Source organism: Malania oleifera, chromosome 4, assembly GCF_029873635.1.
Source record: "Malania oleifera isolate guangnan ecotype guangnan chromosome 4, ASM2987363v1, whole genome shotgun sequence".
Taxonomy (NCBI): domain Eukaryota; kingdom Viridiplantae; phylum Streptophyta; class Magnoliopsida; order Santalales; family Ximeniaceae; genus Malania; species Malania oleifera.
In genome coordinates this window covers 103,733,994-103,757,096 of record NC_080420.1, presented here as the reverse complement: position 1 = coordinate 103,757,096, position 23,103 = coordinate 103,733,994, and the positions used below count along the sequence as shown (strand labels likewise).

General features: G+C 37.9%; 2 protein-coding genes across 9 annotated transcripts in view; one reads left to right on the top strand and one right to left on the bottom strand.

Moving 5' to 3' along the window:
- The window catches only part of LOC131152640 (RING-H2 finger protein ATL58-like), a 41,345-nt gene that overhangs the window by 829 nt on the left and 17,413 nt on the right, over nt 1–23,103 (top strand). The window contains exon 3 of one of the 8 annotated variants that reach the window (XM_058104407.1): nt 21,880–22,058. The exons of 4 other annotated variants lie outside the window; for them this stretch is intronic. In XM_058104407.1, coding sequence (XP_057960390.1) covers nt 21,880–21,883 — 4 coding nt within the window. In that variant the 3' untranslated portion in view covers nt 21,884–22,058. Of the gene's footprint in view, nt 1–116; nt 915–21,879; nt 22,059–23,103 lie in introns of those variants that run through there. 3 more of the 8 variants (XM_058104399.1, XM_058104400.1, XM_058104401.1) reach the window with 3 other exon arrangements.
- LOC131152639 (tRNA-specific adenosine deaminase TAD3) overlaps nt 2,406–23,103 on the bottom strand; it is a 36,995-nt gene continuing 16,297 nt past the window's right edge. Inside the window, exons 6-9 of the mRNA XM_058104398.1 lie at nt 18,010–18,109; nt 14,920–15,384; nt 14,385–14,497; nt 2,406–2,975 (exon numbers count right to left, since the gene is read on the bottom strand). Coding sequence (XP_057960381.1) covers nt 2,774–2,975; nt 14,385–14,497; nt 14,920–15,384; nt 18,010–18,109 — 880 coding nt within the window. The 3' untranslated portion in view covers nt 2,406–2,773. The remainder of the gene's footprint in view (nt 2,976–14,384; nt 14,498–14,919; nt 15,385–18,009; nt 18,110–23,103) is intronic.

Genomic DNA, 23,103 nt, shown 5'->3' with positions numbered 1-23,103 from the left:
AAGCGAGCTCCTTTCCACCAGTGTTAATTTTTCCTTTTTATTGCTGAACTTGTTGGGTTTTTGCTTCTGTTCAGTTTAAAGCCATCTTGCTATATTTGATTTCTTCTGGGTATTAGGTTTTCCTGCACTGCCTTCTCTATCTCAGTTGTCAAAAACTATTCCACAGGATTTCAATGGTTAGGTTCTCCTATGGGAAAAATGATGTACTTACTATTAACAGACAGCCCTTGAATATCCTTAAACCATCTGCATATTTTCCTAAAAACAAGAAAATGAGTTTCTGAACCAAGAAACTCTTGGAATACCATCTGCTCCTGTTACTAAAAACAAGAAAAGCAGCTAGGCTCACCCTCTTGCTTCCCGCAGATGCTCAATATGCCTTGGGGACTACCAAGAAGAGGAGAGGCTTCGGCAAATACCTGCATGTGGCCATTCATTTCATGTGGAGTGCATTCACCACTGGCTTGCCTCTCACACCACCTGCCCTCTCTGTCGCCTTTCCATCCTTGCCTCTTGAACCGAATACCCAAGAAAAGTTAGTCATGGATCTTCCAATGTAGAGAGTTCTGGGGAAACATCCCACCAGGGCTGGCCCCAGACCAGTGAAGAAACACCATCTGCAGATGGAAGAGTTGCCTGTAGTGGCTCTGAAGGGGATGAAAAGGACCCAGCAGTGTGTTGGTGGTGGGATAGAATTTTGGGATATGATGAAATCAAAATCCATGAATGATAGGCTTTGATTTAACAAGAACTTCTAAGCTCTACCTGTAGTTTTACTTTACGTGCATCAAAGCCTTTCTTTTTCAAGGCACAAACAAACTGATTTCTGAGCAGAAGCTTCTCTTCAGTTGTAATTTCTTTTGAACTATAACATAATGGCATAAAAAAACTGATTAAAGGAATGGATTTCATCAGCGATGTGTTCAATCTCAAACTCTGCTCTATAGACTAGAAAATTTAGAGCTCAAAAGTCAACCTTAACTTGCATAATTGTTGAACTCGAGCTTGGCTTAACTAAGCTTGATTACTCTTATGAATAAAATCTAAAACTCAAACTTGATTTGTACTTTTTGAATAAATTGAACTCGAGCATAATTTGACCAAGTTGAGTTAGAGAGCGTGTTGAACCCGAGCATCTTGCAAGTGGTGTTTACTCAATTATACCCCTAGGTTTTGTAAAGAATGGTGAATAGGGTCCAACTGAAAAGAAAGAAAAGAAAAAAGAGGAATGCACGTCAAGTTAAGGTTTCATACACTAGTTTAGTATCTAGAAATGCAGAACATAAAAAGATACACAAAATTTACATCTGGTTTTTTTGAAAATATATCCAAAGACATCACTAAAAATATATGTTTTCAAGAAACGATTTTAACATACTTTGCCCCTAGAGAAGTCCTAAATTTGGAGTTTTATAAGATTTGAATAAGATGTAATATAAAATTATATTGAAATTTATCCAAGTCCACCTAAATTCAAATTTAAGATTCGAAACGCATTTTCGTCTATTTTTTCAGATTCAATTTTTCAAATACAATGAAGATACAAGTATGGGCTATAACCTACTTTCTAATAATGGTAGCAATAATAATATATTTATACATTATTATTATTATAATTAGAAAGCGAGTTATAGCCCATACTTGTACCTTCATTGCATTTAAAAAATTATATCCAAAAACATGGATGCTGCAATAATAAATTTATTATTAATATTACTATTATTATTATTATTATTAACAAGTCTGTCACTTGGACCAAACTTAACTAAATATAGTAAAATTGTTTTCATTTTCGAGAACAATTTGGAGAACATTTAATCAAAACATATTTTTAAGCATTAAAAATACAAAATGCAGTCCCCTCATTTTCATTTTCAAAATCGACAACACCCTAACTCGCTTTTTGGAACCTTAACCAAACAGACCTAAAATTTAGTGTGTTTAATTTATTTTAAAATACTAATAATAAACACAGGGTAGATATGAAAATTAGTTAATAAACAAAAAAATAGTTTGGATTTCGAACAGGTCAAATTTGAGCTGATATAGGGTACCTCAACCTCAACCTCAACCCATACATAGGTTTGGCTTGGGCTCAGATTTTTCAGTCAGTCCAACAAGCCAACATTTGGGTACACTCTAGTTCAACCCAACTAATACCTAACAGGAATATTTCTACCTTTGTAAGAAATGTTGTGGCCGCAGCTTTTCGCCTGCTGGTCCACGTTGTATTCTCTTCAGCTAGGAACCAGACCAGAAGACCTTATCTACATTTAGTTCGATTCTAGCTTCGGATTCAATTTTGTCAGCAAAGAAAGCAGTAAAATGCAAATATATTTCCATTTAAGTTTTTGACATGTTATTTGAAGAATGAAGCCACCTATCAAGCTAAGAATGTCTAAATCTCATTCATAAATAACATTTATATTGATCAATGACGGCAGAAAATTCAATATAATGTTTTTGAGAATTTTGTGGGAGGGGATGTGGGGGAGGGGGGCTTCAAAACTTTATGAAGGGTACAAACCCCATTAAATAAGGGACACCAACATTACAACCATGCAATTTAACATCTTTAAAGATCTATTCTCTTGAAGTCGAGAGCTAGAGCTCAGACGCAAGAGCAGTCCTCACCAGTCAACATGGTATAAGGTCATGGGTTCAAGCTTCATCCCTCTCCCCATCAAATGTACCCACATACAGGGGATTTCCCTTGAACACAGGATTCATACCTGACTAATAATCAACAAGTAATAGTGGTGCTTTGGTGATTCTAAGCATCTGTCCCTGCTGAAGATTCTGATTCATACTTGTTGAGGACTTCTCCAGGCACCACCACCCGGAAAACAGCATAGTGATGATTCAAGCTCTTCTCCCCCTGTAGCCTATGAACACTGCCCAATGCGCCAGTGTTGGGGTTTTCAAAAGCATAAAAAACACGCCTGATGCGTTGATGTACAAGCGCCATTGCACACCTTGAAATAAAAGAGGAGATTTTAGAGATTGGAGAGAACTAAATGTAAATTTTTGCATTAAAAAGGAATAGAATGGTTCCATTGTGAACTAATAAAATCAGTGTTTCAGCCTGGAGTCGCAGCATCAAAGCTAACTTCTAGGTTTAGATGGTTGTTAATACTCATTCCACTGAAAACTCTTTATTTTATTTTTTTTCCACTCTTTTCTTTCTTTTTATAGGCAAAGATGTATTAACAGGGCACCAAGGTCCCCCAACACATGCACAAAATGTAGCAAAACAATGAAGTCGATCCAGTCATGGAGGTCCCTATAAAAATCCCTGACCTCCAAACGAAAGGAGAGTGCATCATTAAATTTTTAATATTCTGAATATTACCCTCCTTGCTAACCCTTTGATTTCTTTGCCTCCAAATATGCCAAAACACAAGCATTTTTTAATCAAAAAACAAAAAAAAAAAACAAATAACAAATAACAAAAAAGTAAAAACAAAAAAACACACACCTATATAAAGGAACCATACCCCACAGCCTATTCGAACTGTAATAACTTTTCTTCCTTCCCTAAATAGGAGCTGATTAATATTCCGTGGCATCATCCAACAGAACTCGAGCCATTGCCAAATGAAGTTTCAGATTTACTGAATAAAAATTGCAATGCCATAGATATGGCTTGGCTTTATCCTTCTTTACACAGATACCACTGATCCACCAGCACTGCTGCCCCAACAAATTATCTCCTGTGAAGAAAAAAAAAAGAACGCAATCACCCTTGAAAATTTGTTTTTCCAAACTGCTCCCCAATGAAACTCCCTCCTTTCCATGCCATGTATAGATGGTACTACTGCTTAACAGTAACTTGTGAACCTTTTCCTCCTCTCCACTTACTGTGTCCTACCTATCTAAATTAGTTTTTCGTGTTACACAAACTTCAACATGTCACCCACCTCAGCTCTGATTCCTCAACAAATCATCTGAAAGTGATATTCCCAGTAACCCCATCATCCCACTCCACGAGGACATGCTACTCTGGCTTCTTTATTAGTGCTAAGTTGTATAAACTTGGGAAGGACTTTAATGGCTGTGTCTCTGCAAAAGATGTCCAACCAAAAAAATCTTATTCTATTACCATTACCCACCACAAACCAAATACATTTTGAAAACTGTTCTTTCTTTTTCGTTATACCCTTCCATAAACCGATACCACGGGAAAAGTCGACTTTCTTGGTCTGCCATCCCCCTTCCTCCAAAATGTCTTTATTTTAGATTCTTTTGCGACAACCCTGATTTGCAGCAGTAAACCCCCCAGTTGCCAAGGAGCACTTGGTTGAAATCTTGCAAGTGTGCAAGTGTCTTAGCCCCAACCGACCTTCCCTAACTGAAGAACATGCTTTCTACTAGGAAATCTCAACCACACATCACCGTTGGCCTTTTCAATATCCATCTTGCATTTGATCCCCAAGTTTGTGTCATTTGGAATCCACACATTCATTTGCAACAGCCACAATTAGAATTGCATCCAGAATCTGCCTCCCAACAAAAGCATTCTGGCCTTAAAAACAAGTGTCCCCATCCTCTTGTCCAGGCTAGGAGCCAAAACTTATACCAACTGATTATAGACATAGCCCACCAAACTAATAGGTCTAGAGTCCTCAATATGCTTCGCCCATCCTTTCTCCGGAGACTCGGGGGCAGCATCAAGATCTGCAGCCAGGGGAGAGATTAGAAGAAATTGAAGGGGAAGAGAGGAGAGAAGAGATACAAGGGGGAACTCACGTTCAATTCCAATTCAAAATTCAACAACCACTTTGTTGTGAAATGGATCATATAATGAAATTGCACAACGGAATAAACAACAAGAAATAAATAACACAACTAATAAGAACAATACAAAGATTTACGTGGTTCGGCAAAACCTACATCCACGGAAGCAAAAGGCACACCAATTTCATTGTGAAAATCATGATGTACACAATACACTTAATGATCACCCTTCTCACTCAAAATATGCCCAGATGACATATATAGAGTTTCCTTGGAGGTTTCCCCCCGTTTGCCCAACCACCCAACGTTCAAAAATTCAAAATTTCAGAAAACTGCCGCAGCCTAGGCGCCCCTCGTCGACGAACATGGGGGCTTCGTTGACGAGACCAAGAAGAACCTTCATCGACGAATACAGTGCTCTCGTCGACGATGCCAGAAGTCTGAATTTTCCTGCTCTCGGTAATTATTCGTTGACAAGCTTCAGAGCCTTCGTTGACGAACCTCTATTGTTCGCTCGTCGACGAGCATAGGCCCTTCATCGACGAGTCCTGTTGTGCTACTACCCCCCTTCATTTTTTTCCTCCTTCCTTCTTTTCTTATCAAAACAGAAGTATAAGAGCCACAAATAACAATCTCCACCTTGGCGATTATACGCCCCTTAGGAGAATCTCAAAAACATGAACTGCTTCACTTTGAACTTAAAAACGCCCGGTTGGGTTATGTCTCCCTTCTAACACTTGGAGACATATACCAAGTCCAAGCAATATTGATTAAGCTTACCAATGGCAGCTTCAGCTTCTACCATCAACCCCGGTGCAGTTGTAGATTCATCACCCAAAGACTTCACCCTAGGCTTCCAACAAAGCCTTCCAACAACAGTAAACAAACACTGCTGCAAGTCTTATATTACCAAAGCCCCCTGCATAGTCTTCAACAAATCTCACAACTGACGGTCCACTCTGTTGCCTACTGAAACACCCCATTTACACAATCATGGAAGACCTTTGACATATCGCGGACATCACAGCCCGTCCTTGGGTACCGAGCGGTAGACATTTCACAACGATTCTCCACAGAACCCCCTTGAAACGGCAAACAAAGTCTCCCTATGGTTCCATCCACAAAGTCACCATGAGATAATACCAATCTCCTTGCAGCTTTTTCCATGTGAATCAACAAACCAAGACCCATCTTGGCCGTATCCAACATATTTATGTCAAAACCTTTCAATAGAGTTTCCAACTTATTAAAGCCTCAGTTAAAGCATTTCCAACCAATAACATGTCATTCATACACAACAAACATATCACTCCACTGCATCTTATCACCCTCTTCCATATTGGAAGCCTCACCACCTCACACACCTGAGTGGTGGTCTGATAGTGCACATGAGCTTACCGTGATTCTGTGGATCTCCCGAGCTAAAACTCCCTACAATATGACTAATGTCATCTCTTCCTTGAGTCTGTTGCTCCACCTGCATCACAAGCTCAATTAATCTGTCATATTGTTAACCTAAGTTAGAACTCCCCGCATTTCTGCCCTGAGTCCCTAACTCTACTTGAATAACATGATTGCTGCTACCGCAATTTTTTGGCATTTCTGTTTCTCTTCCTTTACCTAAGTACGCTGCCCCATGACAACAAAAAGTCATGTCCTCGATCACCCCTTTGTTTGCCACAAGATCACCCAACTTGCACCCTCCTTTCTTAGTGAATAAAGAAAGAGGTACTGTCCGAACAAAACACCAAACCTAGATCCTCCATCACTAGAATAGTGCACTAGTGGACATCCACTCACAACCGAGTAGTCTACTGCAAAAACATGTCCACAATTCACTTGCAACTTTCCCATCTAGCGATACCTTTGGCGATCTATTACTCGAGAAACGCGTCATACTCACTGACTTCACCAAAAAGTACCTTGTAAGCCCTGCATATAACCTACCCTGCTCACAAAATCTCTTGAACGAAACCAGCGTACTCAGTCCCCTATGTCTAACATAAGGATTTCTCTCCCGGTCTGATTCTCCACCCTCGGCCACTGCATGAAGTACACCAAGACCCTTCGTGATAAACTCACAAAATGCACATGTCTCTCCTTTGATGCTATCATCATCGGTTCTCAAACATCTAAATATATGTAGTCACCCAAATGCTTCAATTGCATATACCACGAAATAACTGATTCAGATTCAACGGCTGCATCTCCACCTACAACCGTAACACCTTGAAGTACATAGATATTTCCCTTTATCTTTTCTCCTTTCATCACTATCAAATTGACTTCACACACCTTCATTTTTCCTTTTTCAGACTCATAACTATACTCACTATAGTCTAAAATACCCAATGAAATAACACTCTTTCCTAGACCCTCCACATGCCTTACATCATATATAGTTCTTACAACACCATCATACATCTTTATTTTTACATCTCCAATACCAAGTATTTTGCATGAAATATTATTTCCCATCAAAACACAACCAATATTGACTGACCTGTAGGTGTCAAACCATTTTCTGTTTGCTGTCATATAATAAGAGCATCCGGTATCTAGAATCCAAGAGTCTTTTGTGAGGCACTCCAAACCCGATGAAACACAGAATATCTCCATCACTGCATTCTGAATCTCCTTCCACTACACACACAAATTTTGACGAATCTTGCTGATTTTCAGAATTCCCTTTCTTCCACTCCGGACATTCCGGCCTTATGTGCCCGATTTCACCGCACTTAAAGCATTTCACGTCCTTCTTCTTCTTCCTGGACTGCAACCGAGATTTACCTTGGGACTTACGTCTCCTATGTTCTTGATTACCTTTTACAACAAGTCTTTCACCATGTGAAGCTTCATTGCTAATCACCATTCTTTGATGAAAACCAAGCAATGCACTTGTCACTTCTTCCAAATTCAGATTATCTTTGCCCCATGTAAGAGTTGTAACCAAATTTTCATAAGTTTGAGACGTAGGAAGGGAATTTAATAGCATCAATGTTTTATCTTCCTCCTCGAACGTTACATCAACACATGCCAAATCACTCACAATTTGATTAAAAATGTTGATATATTGGTTCAAATCTGAACCCTCAACCATCTTAAGCCAATACAATCTTTGCTTAAGAAAAAGTTTGTTCGACAAGGATTTAGACATATACCAGCTTTCAAGCTTTCGCCACACAGCCGCTGGAGAATCCTCCTCCATCACATGATAGAAAACTTGATTGGCCAAACACAAGCATATTGTAGAAACGGCCTTTGTTTCCAATTCTCTCCATGTTGCCTCATCCATTCCAACAAGTTGAACACCAAGTAGAGCCTTAGTCATTCCTTGTTGCACAAGAATATCATTTACTCTCCTTTCTCACAAACCAAAGTTTCCGATTCCATCAAATTTGACAACGTCAAATCTTGCAGAAGATGACCCCGATGCCATAACAACAATCGCTCTGATACCAATTTGTTGTGAAATGGATCGTATAATGAAATTGCACAGCGGAATAAACAACAGGAAATAAATAACACAGCCAATAAGAAGAACAACACAAAGATTTACGTGGTTCGGCAAAACCTACATCCACGGAAGCAAAAGACACACAAATTTCACTATAGAAATCACAATGTACACAATACACTTCAATAATGATCACCCTTCTCACTCAAAATATGCCCAGATGACATATATAGAGTTTCCTCGGAGGTTGTTTCCCCCCGTTTGCCCAACCACCCAACGTTCAAAAATTCAAAATTTCATAAAACTACAGCAGCCCAGGCGCCCCTCGTCGACGAGACCAAGAAGAACCTTTGTCAACGAATACAGTGCTCTCATCGACGATGCCAGAAGTTTGAATTTTCCTGCTCTCGGTAATTATTCATCGACGAGTTTCAGAGCCTTCGTCGACAAACCTCTACTGTTCCCTCGTCGACGAGCATAGCCCCTTCATCAACGAGTCCTGTTGTGCTGCCCCTTTCATATTTTTCCTCCTTCCTTCTTTGCGTATCAAAACAGAAGTATAAGAGCCACAAATAACACACTTACAACATGCTTTCACACATTATTTATAAGAAAGCCTCTTCACATGAAAGTTGAGTAACTCTCAACAAATTCTTTGTCTTGGTCGGTTGTTAGTGTGGGCTTCAAAATGATCTTCTTACCATTATAGTGGAAGACATCTATGTTCTCATGTCCTTGAGTCACACTCAAATCATGCAACCAAGGAGAACAAAGGAGCATATGACCAATCTTCAAAGGTATGATACCACACCAAACATTATCAAATAGTCACCCACTTGGATGGGAACCAAACATCTTTCATAAACAGGTAAGGTAGTGTTATCAATCCAAGACATCTCATAAGGCTCTGGGTGAGGTTCTGGATGAAGTTGCATACTTGTACAAACCATATTCACAGGGCATCGTCTATCAATGATGATTTTTGCAAACCTTCCTCCACACTTGAGAAAAGTGTGGGAAGCTTGATACTGTGCCGAAGATATGATAAATGGCATTGCTTTTTCCAATAACTTGTCACCATATTGCTGGATTCATACAGATATACACTGCAACTATATATCACCAAAACTTCTTGATGCACTTGCCCACAATACTCAATCTAGTCATGCAAAACCATGAACTTGACCCCCAATTTTCAAGAACTGTCTTCAATTCACCTTAGATATTGAGTGTCATGCTGAAATGAAACAAATTCGCCTTGAAAATTGACAAAATGCATCAATAGAACCTGGTTTTAGTGCTGGTAGCGAGAATTTCTCATTTCTTGTAGCAGATAATGACTTGCTTGCAAAATATCAAGTCTGGAACCAACATATCATGCTGCAAATAAAAAACTCAGGAGAAAACACCAAATTCTCGTGGCTGGAACCAATTCCTAGCATTTCTGGCAGCAGGATAACACTGAAAATTTTTCACTCGCAGGTCGCCCACACATGGGGCATGAGAGCAGCTGGCGAAGGTGCTCCGGTGATGATTTTCTGGGAAGTGGTAGATTGAAGGGTGGTGAGCCAAATGGCAGTGGTGGTATGTCAAAACATCTCTGACAAAGATGAATTTTGATGGGGTCGATGGCTGGAAAATTTCAAGGGAAAGGGTTTCGAAAGGTTCTGTTTTTATGGTGGTGGTGGTGGTGTTGCAAAATTATTCCAGGAAATTAGGGTTTTGAAAAATGGGGACATGACTGGAACTTTTGAAATTGTTCAGAACTGTCTCTTTTTCTTTTCTTTTCTTTTAAAACTGAAATTTGAGTACAGAGAACCCGATATCAGAATGAGCAAGATACAGGAGTGAGGGAGAAGCATAGAGTGAAGAACAGACAAGAAAGACGATAAAAGAAGGGAGAATTACTAGATAGAAACGGCTGCAAGTAGAGAAGACAGCAGGACAGCACAGAGAAGAAGAATAAGTAGAACAGAGAGTGCATTAGAGAGAAAAAAGAAGGAGAAGAAGAAAGAATGAGGGAAAGAGAAAGTTACAGAACAGTGGGGGAAGGAAAAGAGAAGGGGTGGGGAAGAAGCGTAAGAGGGAAAGATGGGGGAATATTGAAATAGAAGAATGAGATCGTGGTTGGGCTCACTGCTGCCAAATGATGCGGGGCAGCATCAAGGATCTGCTGCCATGGGAGAGATTAGAAGAAACTGAAGAGAGGAAGGGGAAGGGAGGAGAGAGGATATACAAGGGGGAACACACGTTCAATTCCATTTGACATCCAACAACAGCTGCCTACGATACGGCTTTCACACACTATTTATAAGAAAGCCTCTTCACATAAAATTACATACATACCTTTAAACTACATTAAATTACAAACATACCCCTAGAATGCACAAATATTACAAACACGCCCCCCAAATGCACATAATGCTGTATTAATTAAACTAAACACATAATAAATTACTAATTAAACCCAAATCCTTTGACTCAATTATTCTTAATTATTCTCCAACAAGGCTCTTCCCAAGATCTTGCTTCTTGTCCTACATCATGGAGTTTACACAATAACTATACAATTGAGGCACCTTTCAAATCTGTCATATTCATGAAAATAATTAAAGTTAGCCAAAATGTCAGCTTTAAGGATGTCCCAGCATTGATAAGAAAATCCATGGACATCCTGTCAAGGCCAGTAGCCTTGTCCCCCTAACATAAGCTGGCTACTTCCTCTTCTTTCCAAGGACTTTCCAAATTTTCATTCCCCTCCTCTAAGCTCGATTCAAAACTGATATCATCCATCCAAAGTGTTTGTCTTGTTGTCTGAGTAGATCTTCCAATATAACTATACAATCCCACTCGTAATCCCTTTAGCATCATCATAGGTGATCCCATTGATGCCAATTTGATTAGTAAAGGGCTCTCCTATGGAGGTTTACCGTTCTATGGAAAAATTAGGCACTATTCTTCCCTTCCCCAAGCCATAAAGCCCTTGACCACTGTCTCCAAGCAATCTCCCCTTAAAGAAATAGCCCACTGCTCACCCCACCCCACATCCCCCTTTAAAAAACTTCCCATCTTGGTTTCTCTTCTCTAGAATTAATATACCTTCACCTTCCTCTCTTTTTAGCTCCTCAATTAATCCCATAAAATCATTAACTATGTCCAGCTTCACAAAACATCCTTGTTCCAAATTTTTAAGGAGCTGTTTGGTATCATTATCAAAAATTATGAAAATAAAAGCTGGAAATGAAAACTAAAACCAGGAAAAAAAAAAAAACTAAAAGCAGAAAACAAGCAGCCTGTTGGTTAATATTTCTAAAAATAAAACAAATTAAAAACTTCATTGATAAATGCTCCTTTTTGTCACTAAATCAAATAAAATTAAAAAATATGATCAAAAGATAAAATAATACAAATTTAAAATATTTTAATAAAAATTGAAATTACTAAAATGTAGTAAAAATATTTTTAATTAACTTGTCCTTTTTTTTCCATTTTTTTTTTTTTAAATTTGGATATTATTCTTTTGGAAAAATAACAATTTTATTAAAGCAATAAAATAAAGTTTTGGATATTATTGCTTTATATTACTTATTCATAATTTAATTCAGTCATTTTATTTTATGTTGAATTAAAAATATATATACATGGAAAGGAATGTTTTAATTCACAAAAGTTAATTCTAGATATTAAAGTACTCTGCCAATAGGTTGCCAAAACAACTGAGAAACTAATAAATTTTGGTTCTCAAATTATTTTGGAAACAGTTGAAGACTGACAATACAAACATAAAACTAGCAACACAAACAAATTTGTTGTCATAATTTAATTTATTGGCTGTATAAATTAATTAAATAATTTGATTTCCTTTGGCACAAATTAATTTTTCCCACCACTGCCTAGCGCTTCTTCCCAGGACCTAGCCCACCCATTCCCTTTGAGCTCTAGACACTCAAGACTCAAAAAGGCTTTTGTCAGTTCTTCTCCTTGACTTTTGAGACCTCCTTTCTGATCCAAGCTTTCCTTCTCCAGCCAACTTCCTCTTCATATTATCAAGATCCCTATCCCCCTCAGTCATCATATCACCCTTCTCATTTTCATTGGCCTGGTCCTCTTTTTCTTCTTCCGAAGAGCCCAGCACAATAATGATGCCTCCCTTGCAGTTGATATTTTTTTCCTAGTTTTGAAATTGAGATAAGCCACATGTCAACCTTATTGACATGCAACCATTTTGAAATTGAGATAAGCCACATGTCAACCTTACTGACATGCATGGGATCCTTTCTCACTCCCTTGTCTTGTGTGTTACCACCATACTCATTCCTCCCCACCACCACCTCCATGGCCTTCAACACAGGTATCATCTCCACCCATATAGGGACTTCAACAACCCCCATCCCAACCTCAATCCTCACTGTCGATAGCATCCGTTTCAGGTCAGAATTGATCAAAATTCTGCCCAATTTAGGTTTGCCCTCTTGGTTTCCTCATCAACCTCCAGGAAAACCCCACAACATCTGCAGTAACACCGAAGATTTCCTCATCCCAAATATTCACCAGAATCCCCAATGCTCCAACCCACACTGCCTCAGGTCTTTGTCCCACCTTAAAGCATCTAGCACCTGGGACACTGGGTACCACTAGACCAAAAGAAGCTCCTCTTTAAGACCTGCTCAAGGTGCTTCCTATGACCATAACTCAAAGAGGAATTGACAGTAGGTCAGTTCCAACACCTTCAACCCAGATGCCACCTTCCAATATTTATTTGCCCACACCTTCAATTTTCTTCTCAATTAAAAATTTCCATTCCCTACAACAAATATGCTCCCTAACAAGCAGCCTAAGAAACAAACCGTAGGATGTGGGAGGAGTGGGCTTAATTACGATGGTTGCTCAGGCTGTACCAGACTGCAACTTGAGATTTTCTACTGGCCAGGCCTCCCTTTGCTCTGATTCTCATAAATGCTTTTCCAAACAGAGGAGATTCTTTCCCATCCCACGGGTGAAATCCTTGAAAACAACCTACAAAGCATTCCAGTTGCTCATCAGTGTTGCACAAGGTAACCCATACAAATCCAAGAAAGTGTTTCTCGATCAACCAAAATCTGGTGTAGAAAGCCTCACCCCCTTCTCAATTATCCAAAAGCTCCTTCTTTTCATTCCTCCAGCATTGACAAGACCATATGAACGCTCCTGATCTGGATGATGACCTTTCTTCTCATCATAGCAACTGAGTTTCTCTGAAATATTATTTATATATGCAATTGAGAGCTGAGACAGTCCACCAGCTCCTTGTTCTTTGTAGCTGGATGTAGAATATATAATGATTCTAAGAATTCATGTACACTGGATTTGAATTCAAACCAAAATCTCTAAATCGGCATATAATCCGGTGTCAATCAAATTGAATTCAAACACAGCACAACCGATAGACAGTCCTGCATTAGTCCATGCCAGACCAATGTATACCAAGCATGATCATAAATTTCCACAAAATTTCCAATTTCCGTCACCCTCGAAATCGAAATGGCAGTTGATTACCGTCTTGCATAATTTCCGTTGAAATCTCAACGAATCATCTGAAATTTATCGAAATCTCAAAATTTTAGCGAAACTTGTCGAAATTTTAACTATACGATGAAATTTAGTCAGAATTCAAATGAGAAATTTAGGAGAAGTGAAATTTCTATCCTAATTTATTTTATCGAAACAAAAAATTATCACAAGTGCTTTTGAAATTATATGAAAAAAATAAACTTACAGTAACTTTTTATTTAACCATTCATGTCTAAATTATCATTATTTGTATAATAAATAATATTTAAATGATTTATGAATTTCATTTGTATTAACTGAATATGTTTAATGTACATTATCTTACGAATATGTTTGATACACATACTATTTTACAACTTTTCCACCTCATACAAAACATAGATGCATTTAATTTGTAATATATTAGTCCTAAAACTTATATTATTATGTTTGTTAACCATTTCTAAAGTTTCACAAAGAATTCCATGCTTTACTACTAATTTTTGTTATTTTTTCAAATCAAAATTGAAATTGACATTGAAATCAAAATTTCCGTCGAAATTTCCATACTTTAGAGCTTCGAAATTTGATTCGAAATCGAAATTTAAGATCTTGATACCAAGTGAAAGCCTTGCTGGAAAAAAAAGTGACTTCGACTTACATTATACATGGCTCCCAGACAAGGTAGATGTCATAGCCAGTACATAGATAGGGTCTTGCCGACTCATAATGAAAACCATTACTATAAGCATCCAACTTCGGATCATCCTCAACCTGAAATAGCATTTTAAAAATCATATTTAAAAAAAAAATTGATATCACACAAGTGAAATTGTAAATAAATCATAGTATTACTTGTACATACGTAAAAAAAGAAAAAAATTAAAATCTACTTTCCTCTAATTACAGGGAAGTTTAGGAAATTAAAAAATGAGCTTATCAATCACAGAACATTATCATGCAAGTCTATGAAATAATAGCAATAACAATAATAATGATTGATGATAATGATGAAAAGAAAAAATATCCAGCCATGATGTCATTTGGGAAGATAAAAAAAATGGAAGGGGTCACAATTTGCTCCCACCACAAAATCGAGTATTGGTATACTTATTTGTAACACAACACCAGCCCCATTTGTGGTATCCTAAAAGCAAGCTGCAATTGCCTTATAAAAACAGAAAGAAGTTAGCAACCTTAGTGAGATCGATCTTCTGCCTTTTTGCCAACGTGTGTGTGGAAGAAGATTGCAAATGATCCACTTGAATAAGCCTGTCTCCAACCTGCTCCACACCAGGGAAAAGGTGCCTATCCCTAGCAGCAGATTTTTCAATAGCTACAATAGCAGCATGTTGCAAAGGATGCCAATGACAAGAGCTCATTTTATGCAACTGCTGCTCAGCCCATCGCCAGGGATATAAACAAGAAACACTAGTATACAAGTGTTTGGGTTCATTGGGTGAACCATTTGAAATCGAAGTTTTGCATCTTGGTGCTCCATTGGCAACAGGATAAGAAATAAAGGCTTCAGCGTGTTTAAAGGAATAGCCAGTTTCCGCACCAGTACTTTTTGTGCTACTACAGCAGGAACAGACATGGTCGCAAGCACTTGCAATTACCTGCTTAGCTGAAGGATCCACTATAACTGCAGCATTGACTGCCTGAAGAGCAGAAGTAGGGGGGAAAATATCAGTGTCAGCATTATTTTATACAAAAGTTTCCAAAAGAGCATGCTTTATTACATACTAGCTTGATCATTATATTTATAACACACTTTTTAGCACAATCACCACGGCTGTTCCTAAGGGATCATACTTCATCCGCCCCAAGCTTTAACTAACAAATGCCCTCTTAATGGCATCCACATGAGTGTCAATACTTAGGAGGCAAGGTTAATTAACGTAAGGGAATGCTAGCAGATGGATTGTTAACATTCCAACTAATTAATACTATGCTATGATATTTGGTTACTACAATTTAGACTGTTTATAAAGAACAAATGAGACAGGAATCCCAGAAATCATACCCAGACATTCAATACAGCTCTGGCATTATTGCTATTTCTACAGAGCGCAGAAAACAGCAGAGCTTAGATTCCTTGACTAGCCAAAGACCAATTTATGAGAAGATCAATTCAACCATGGTATTTTCACAGTGCTCAGAAAGGAAGAGTTTATATTTCTCAGAAGGGACCATACAAAAATTTATTAGGAGAATAAACAATCATGGAATGAGTTCTGTCCATTGATTCTTCAATTTGTACACGATAAATATTATGCTTTACTGGATTTTCAATAACAGTCAGCCCTTGGAACACTCGTTTCAATTTTCAGCATTCTCCATATTCTTTGAATTACCCCATAGATATGGACTACTCAAAAACCAATCCCTCACTGTCTAGTCACCATTGTTGTTTCTTTGAGGTTCTATTTGGAAAAAAAGGAGGGGGGAAGAAACAAGAATCACCCAAAAAGCATCAGGTGGAGCCAGACCTTCCATTTCACCAGTGAAGTAACAAGAAACTGATAAAACTGCACAAAGAAAAATAGATTTGATAAATTTTTAAGGAACTTCTTTTTGAGAGAAAAGCAAATAAATGCATGCAAATAGCTTTTACATGCAAAAAGAACAAGAATGGTTGTGAGGAAAAAGAAAAGGATAGAGAGGGGAATGATTGGAGATCAATATCCAAATAAGAATTGATAAGCTGCAAGGGAATACTAGGACCATTAATTGCAAATGCACAATGTGTAGGAGTTAGAGAGGAAAAGAATTTTTGAGAACTGGTTGAAGATCAGGAAAGAATCTAAAAACTTTTTGTCATCATTACATTCAGACTGCTACAACAATCCCCTATGGACTGACAACTTGCTAATCAGCCACAGTGGACCCCATCATCTACAACCTTCGACATCAAAACATTCCCAGTTAACCAAAGTGGACCTACCTTAGATAAAAACGGGGCATTCATAGTCAGATCCTTCCACAGGAAACTCTCACCAATGGAATCAAACCACAGCAATCCCATACAGTCTCACAATTTGAAGACAGCTGCTCCTACAAAGGTTGCTTTTCTTGCCTGGGAGGCAACACATGGAAAGATCTTAACCCGACAACTTTTGTTTTCTATGCATGGCTTATGCAGAATCAGTTGAGCATATCCTCCTCCATTGCCCCTAGACCAGGAACCTTTAAAATATGGCTCTGACCTTGATTGGACAAAGGTGGGCTGCTGCCAGCTCTATGGGAAGGGACTCTGGGCTTGGAAAGGGATTTGGGCAACCAAGGAGAAGAGAAAGACACTGTTTCTCATCCCTCTTGCAATTTTCTGGTGTGCTTCAAAAGAAAGGAACAGGAGACTGTTCAAAAATTCAATTACGCTGCAACAGATTAGTAAAGAGCAGTGTATTACTGCAGTCTCCAGAAGGTATAGTGGGATTGTAGTGAAAGAACACAAAGTAATTTTAGATTTCTGTCACATCCTGCTGGACAAATAACTGTATACTCTGGGTTGGCATCCCCTGATGCCCTTTTAATAAAATTCTTTTATTGACAAAATACACACACGCATACACACACACATCCCTCTTGGACCTTTTCTTTTTTTGCATTTTACAGTCTCTATTGGTAAGGGGTTGTTTTTAGTTTCTTAATTTCTTGGTCCCACCCCTTCATGTACTTAGGGGACACCCCCTTGGTGCCTTTTAGTGCAAATATTTTATTTATAGAATTTTTTTTTATTTGAAAAAAAAAAAATAAGAATCTTATCTGATATATAGCAAAAACAACAATCAGCACCACCACCACAAAGCAATGACCTATGAAGAAAATTTTTTATAGGAATTATTAACAAATTAATGCTACATAACACAATAACAATTCTTCACTCACTTTAAAGTTATATAAAAATAGGTATGAAAATACTCTTCTCAATGAATTTTTGCGACCATTCATCAATTGAAATGGAAAAGTAAAGGGATACTTGAAATAGAAGAGATTGAACTTAAAAGGAACTTACAAGTGTATTTGCCTAAATCTTGGTGTCATATATTCTGTAACACTTTAAACTATTTCAGAAGATGAAACAATTGAAGTTCCTTGAGGATAGAAACAAAGTTCAATCAAGATTGTATCATGAACTATAGTTTTCAAAGGATAATGAAGAATCTTGAAAGGTCTATGGCTAGAAGCACAGTGAATCAGTCACATAGAACAAGCATCAGATAATATATGAGATTAAAGCAACAAACGTCCATTCATTTAATGGAAATTATTACAATCATTACCTGACCATCTCCAGATTTTGACAACCCAACAGCAAATTTCATATAGCTGAAAACTAACTCCGAGTCCTCTTCACTAAATCCAGTAATGCCATCAATGTTGCTGTAATTGGAAGAAGTAGCCAAATTGCAAAAAAGGAGTCAAGATTTTTGAGAACACATTTTTCTAACTATTGATACCCATAAAAACAAGTAAAATATAAAATAATTAGGAAATATCAAGGCAACAATATAACTGACTCAAAATTAAGTAGAATTAATAGATATAATCTAAATATTGTAAAAATAATCCATACATGACATATATCATATATGCAAGCCTTTATGACGCAGATCTTACACACTGGAGACAAAGCTAAGCAAATAAACTAATCAATATAATACCATTAATGCCCAGGGCATCCCTAGATAAGGCTCCTCATACTCTTTTTGTCCTGTTCCCCCATAAAATACTCAAAACTCAAAACGGTCTAACCTTAAGAAGAATTGCTGCAAAATTGGGATTCCTAGAAGTGCCCAAAAGTTCATATGGACCCATGGCAGTTCACATGAGCTGTTTTGTTATTTAAAAAAAGGACAAAAAGAGTTCATGGAACTTTATTTGGGCCATTCCCTTGTACATAAAATTCTTTTCTCAGGAAAAAGAAAAAAAAAAATTATTGAGGAGCATAAGACAATCCCACAAGAAAAACTAAAGCAAAGAAGGAAAAGAAGAAAGAACCAATTAAAAGATGCAACAAGAAACACAAGCTAACAGTAACAGTCATCCAGCATGCCAAAAAAACTAGGAAGAAAATTCTGCTAAAGCACGTGGATGAATATGCCACAAAGAAGCAAGGAGACAGTTATGTCCTAAAGCAAATGTAGAGGCACATATAGAGCATTTGTCTCTAACAAATGGTCTAGAACACTGCAAAGACTACAGAGCCACATTCTGCTTGCATCCTTACACCTTCCAAGCCTCTCAAAAAAGTCACAAGCACATCCAGCATTCACCAAAGATACCAACAACTTCCACGTTGCTGAACACTAAACACATCGCATGCACATCAGAAGATAAAAGCATTGTGAGCTCTCCTAATTTGCAGGTTGTTGGTCTTAACTTTATTAAAGAAGGCCAACCAAACAGAAGCTTCAACCTTGGAGCTTGGACGGGAACCAAGGGCCTGTTTAGTAGTGGACATTTTCAAAATTTTCAAATAATTAATATGGCACCTCATTTTATTTATATAGGAAATCTACAAAATAATAAAAAGATGTTTTCCGACTTTCCTATCAAATTTGGAAACTGGAAAACAATGTGGCATTTCTTTTTTGAAATTATTTAGAAAACATGAAATGGAAAATAGAATTGTTTTCCACAAGTGAACAGGCCTAAGCTTCCCATATGTACAATGAACATGAAGGAAAGGAGTAGAGGGAAGAATCAGTCGAAAATAAAATAATTTACAAGAAAACACCTGTGAACCATACAAAGTCCAGACCCTAGGATCACTTCTAAAAGAAGATCAAAAAGAGCCCAACAAACTAAGAGGCAAAGTTGACTAGACTCCACATCATTAAAATCCCAAGAAATACACTCCTCATCAAGAGTTGAGGAAGAAAAAATACATGCATTATGAAGTGTGAAATGCAACCCCTCTCCTCCCCCCCTCCTCCTCCCAAATAGGAAAAAAAAAAAATTAAAAAGGACCAAAATGCAAGGGAAAAGCAGGTTTCCCTACTCATAAATACTCCAAGACTGAATTTGAGCACCATTTCGCACTTTGTAACTATTGAGATTTTGATTAAAATGAATGTATTAACTTGAAGATAGGTCTCAACCTCTATTTATAATACAAATTAAATACATCCTAATGACAATAATACCCTTACTAACTCTCACTAATTAACTTACTAACACACTTGATAATAATCATACTAAAAGACATAAATAACCTCCAACACTCCCCTTCAAGCTGGAGCATAAATGTCATATGCTCCTAGCTTGCTACAAATAAATTTAACACGAGCACCCCCCCCCCCCCCCCAAATTCTTCGGTAAACAAATCAGCAAGATGCATATTAGACTTAACATAAGCGGTAGTAATGAGCTTCTGCACAAGTTTCTCCCAAACAAAGTGACAATCAACTTCAATGTGCTTCATCCACTCATATAAAAACTGGGTTGGAGGCAATATGAAGAGTAGCTTGATCGTCACACATCAATTTCATAGACTGAAAAATGTGAAATACCCAATTCTTCCAACATGTTCTTCAACCAGACAAGTTCACAAGTAGCGAGAGCCATAGCTCTATATTCTGATTCAGCACTTGATGTAATAACCTGAACCTAGAAAATAAAAGAAAAATAAATTTAAAAAAGTGGAAAATAAATAAAAGGAAAAATCAAAAATCGGTGAAGGATAGGAGAAAACCCTCAACGGTTTGGGGAACCCCAAACAAAACCGTCGTCAGTTTCCTCCAGGAAGGCTCTCGGGATTCTCTAACTCAGGTTTTCCGTTGACAGTTTCAGGGTGGCCAAAAAAACTGTCGACGGTTTTCTGCGGGGACAGCCTACTTATAAATAGATCTTAGGTCATTTTTTTTAGAAAACTCATTCTCTCTCTCTCAACTCTGAATCTCTCTCATCTCTCTCTCTACTCTAAGTCTCCCGGTAGCTCCCGGGTGCTCCACGATCCATTCTTCATCTTCCCAGCGCATAGGTCGTCAATCCTCGGCAGATTTGAGCGGCTAGGGTTTTGGTTTTTCCATTCGTTTCAGATCATTTTCAAAAAAACAAGTAAGGGGAGTACGTGATACCAGTTTTTATTAATTTTGAACCAATTAGTTTCGAGTATACAAGCCGCATATTTATAGTATGATTTTCTAAACAGTTTAGGCATTTTTTCAAAATGATGATTTTGAATATAATTCATATTTGGGAAAAACTAATGTGGCATGAGATTAACATTTTCTTATTAGATTAGTAGCGAATACTGTTGAAAATGCATTGATGGGTTTGGACGGTTTGTTTTGTGTGAGATATTGTGAATGCTGTCAGGATGTGAATACTCTCCGTTGATGTGCCTAGATGATTGGTTATGTCATTGATGTGTATTGTGGTTCATGTAAATTGCGATATAGCGTTGGCAGTGGTATGAGGAGGTCGTTATATCGTACCTGATATAAATTACCAAATAACATTGGTAGTGACATGAGGAGGTCATTATATGGTCATTTATATAAAGGGGATAAAACGTTGGCAGTGGAATAAGGAGTTCGTTTTACCGATTTACTATGAACAGGGTTATGTGTGTGGAATGGTAACCTATATGGTTGTGAAGCTTGTGTAGTAACCTTTGTGGTTGTGAATCCTATGTGGATATGGATCATGTGTGGGTATGAATGAAGTGTGTAATATCCTGTGTGGATGTGTGGTATCCTGTGTGGATGTGCTGTGGCATTGTATATGCAGATTCTAGGATATGTTAGTGTTGAATGTATGTGATCTTATGTACGTGTATTTAAATGCTTAAATAATTAGGGCGAAGTAAAACTCTCCGCCCGAGTGCTTACTGAGAAAGGTGAGTGCCCTGATAAGTATCAATTGTAGCCTCACCTGAATAAAAGGGAAAGTTACAAATGGTAACAGAGCAAATGGAAGGTACATGTATGGGCGTGTAATCTTCCCTATCCTCGGGAACTTTCGCCAGTAAATATTTATGTATGTGTGCTTGGATATGCATGTGTATTCTCTATTGTGGTGGATTAAGAAACAGCTATATTTTATATATATTAAAACTCATTTGTCACACACTGTTATAATTTATTCCATCCTTACTGAAAAGTGTCTCACCCCAGCGAATTATTGATTTTTTTCATGTCCTTCAGGTGATCGAGCTTAGAAAGCTCCGGGGCAAGGTTTAGAATTTTTGGTAATTTTGGATAGTCGTGAGAACAGTTATATGTACAATTTATGTATTTATGTTTCTCTGATGATATAATATGGAGAATTTGTTATACACTCCTTTTTGGGTTGTATATATATAGTACTCTGATATTTTATTGGAGAATGTTTAATTATTTCCTCCGCGTAAATGGTGTCAGAGATGTGTGAATGGTCTCATCACACCCTGAGCCCCACCTGGCGAGTTTGGAGCGTGACAAAGTGGTATCAGAGCTTAGGAAATAGGTTTTGCAGACTTTAGGAGGATTAATACCAGAGTATAGGTTCAAGTTAGGACGAGGATAGGAACGGATAGATCAAGTTATTGTTAGGACTTTTGAGTTTTTGTTTCGTAAGCTTGGGAGCAAAAATCTCTTGATGGTCTTCTGTATTTTTCTTAAGCAGTAGCGGGTTTCAGAAAACCATGGTAAATCCATTGATGGTGATGTTTCCAAGCGGAAAGACCAGAACTTGAAATTAGAACTCGAAGGTTAGGATGGTCGATTTATGAGCATAAGCCTCTGAAAGGGAATTTTGATAATTAAAGTGTAATAATTTGATGATTGTGGTTAATTGGGTCTTGGATGTTTAATTGAGGATTTGAATATTAATCTGATTTCTTGTTTTATAACTGTGTCAGTTATGTTAAGATGCGGAGATTTTAAACTTGTCTCTGTCCTATCTTCAAGATGGATCCCAAAGGTAAAGGGGTGGATACTGGAGGGGAGAACAAGTTGGGGGCTTCCAGTGGAGATGAGATTGAAACCTCCAGACTGCTGCGAGGTATAGATCGACAGGTTAGGGCAAAGATGAGATGGGAACCCAAGGAATCGAGCTGCCCACCAATGAATTAGGGCTATTCAATTGATCAATTCACTAGCCTGAAGCCCTCTTCTTTTGCGGGCGGCACTGACTCAATCATGGCCAAGACCTAGGTGCAAGAGATGGAGAAGATATTGACGGTACTAAATTGCACTGAGGAGCAAAAGGTTCTCTTCGACACATTCAAGTTAACAAGAGAAGCTTAACGGTGGTGGCTAGCGGTGAAACTGCTAGAAGAGCCACGGGCAGTACCCACGGTGACAACGTGGAGGCGTTTCAAGGAGGTCTTTTACAACCGATATTTCCCCGCCAACACCAGGAATGCGAAAGTGGAGGAATTTTTCAAC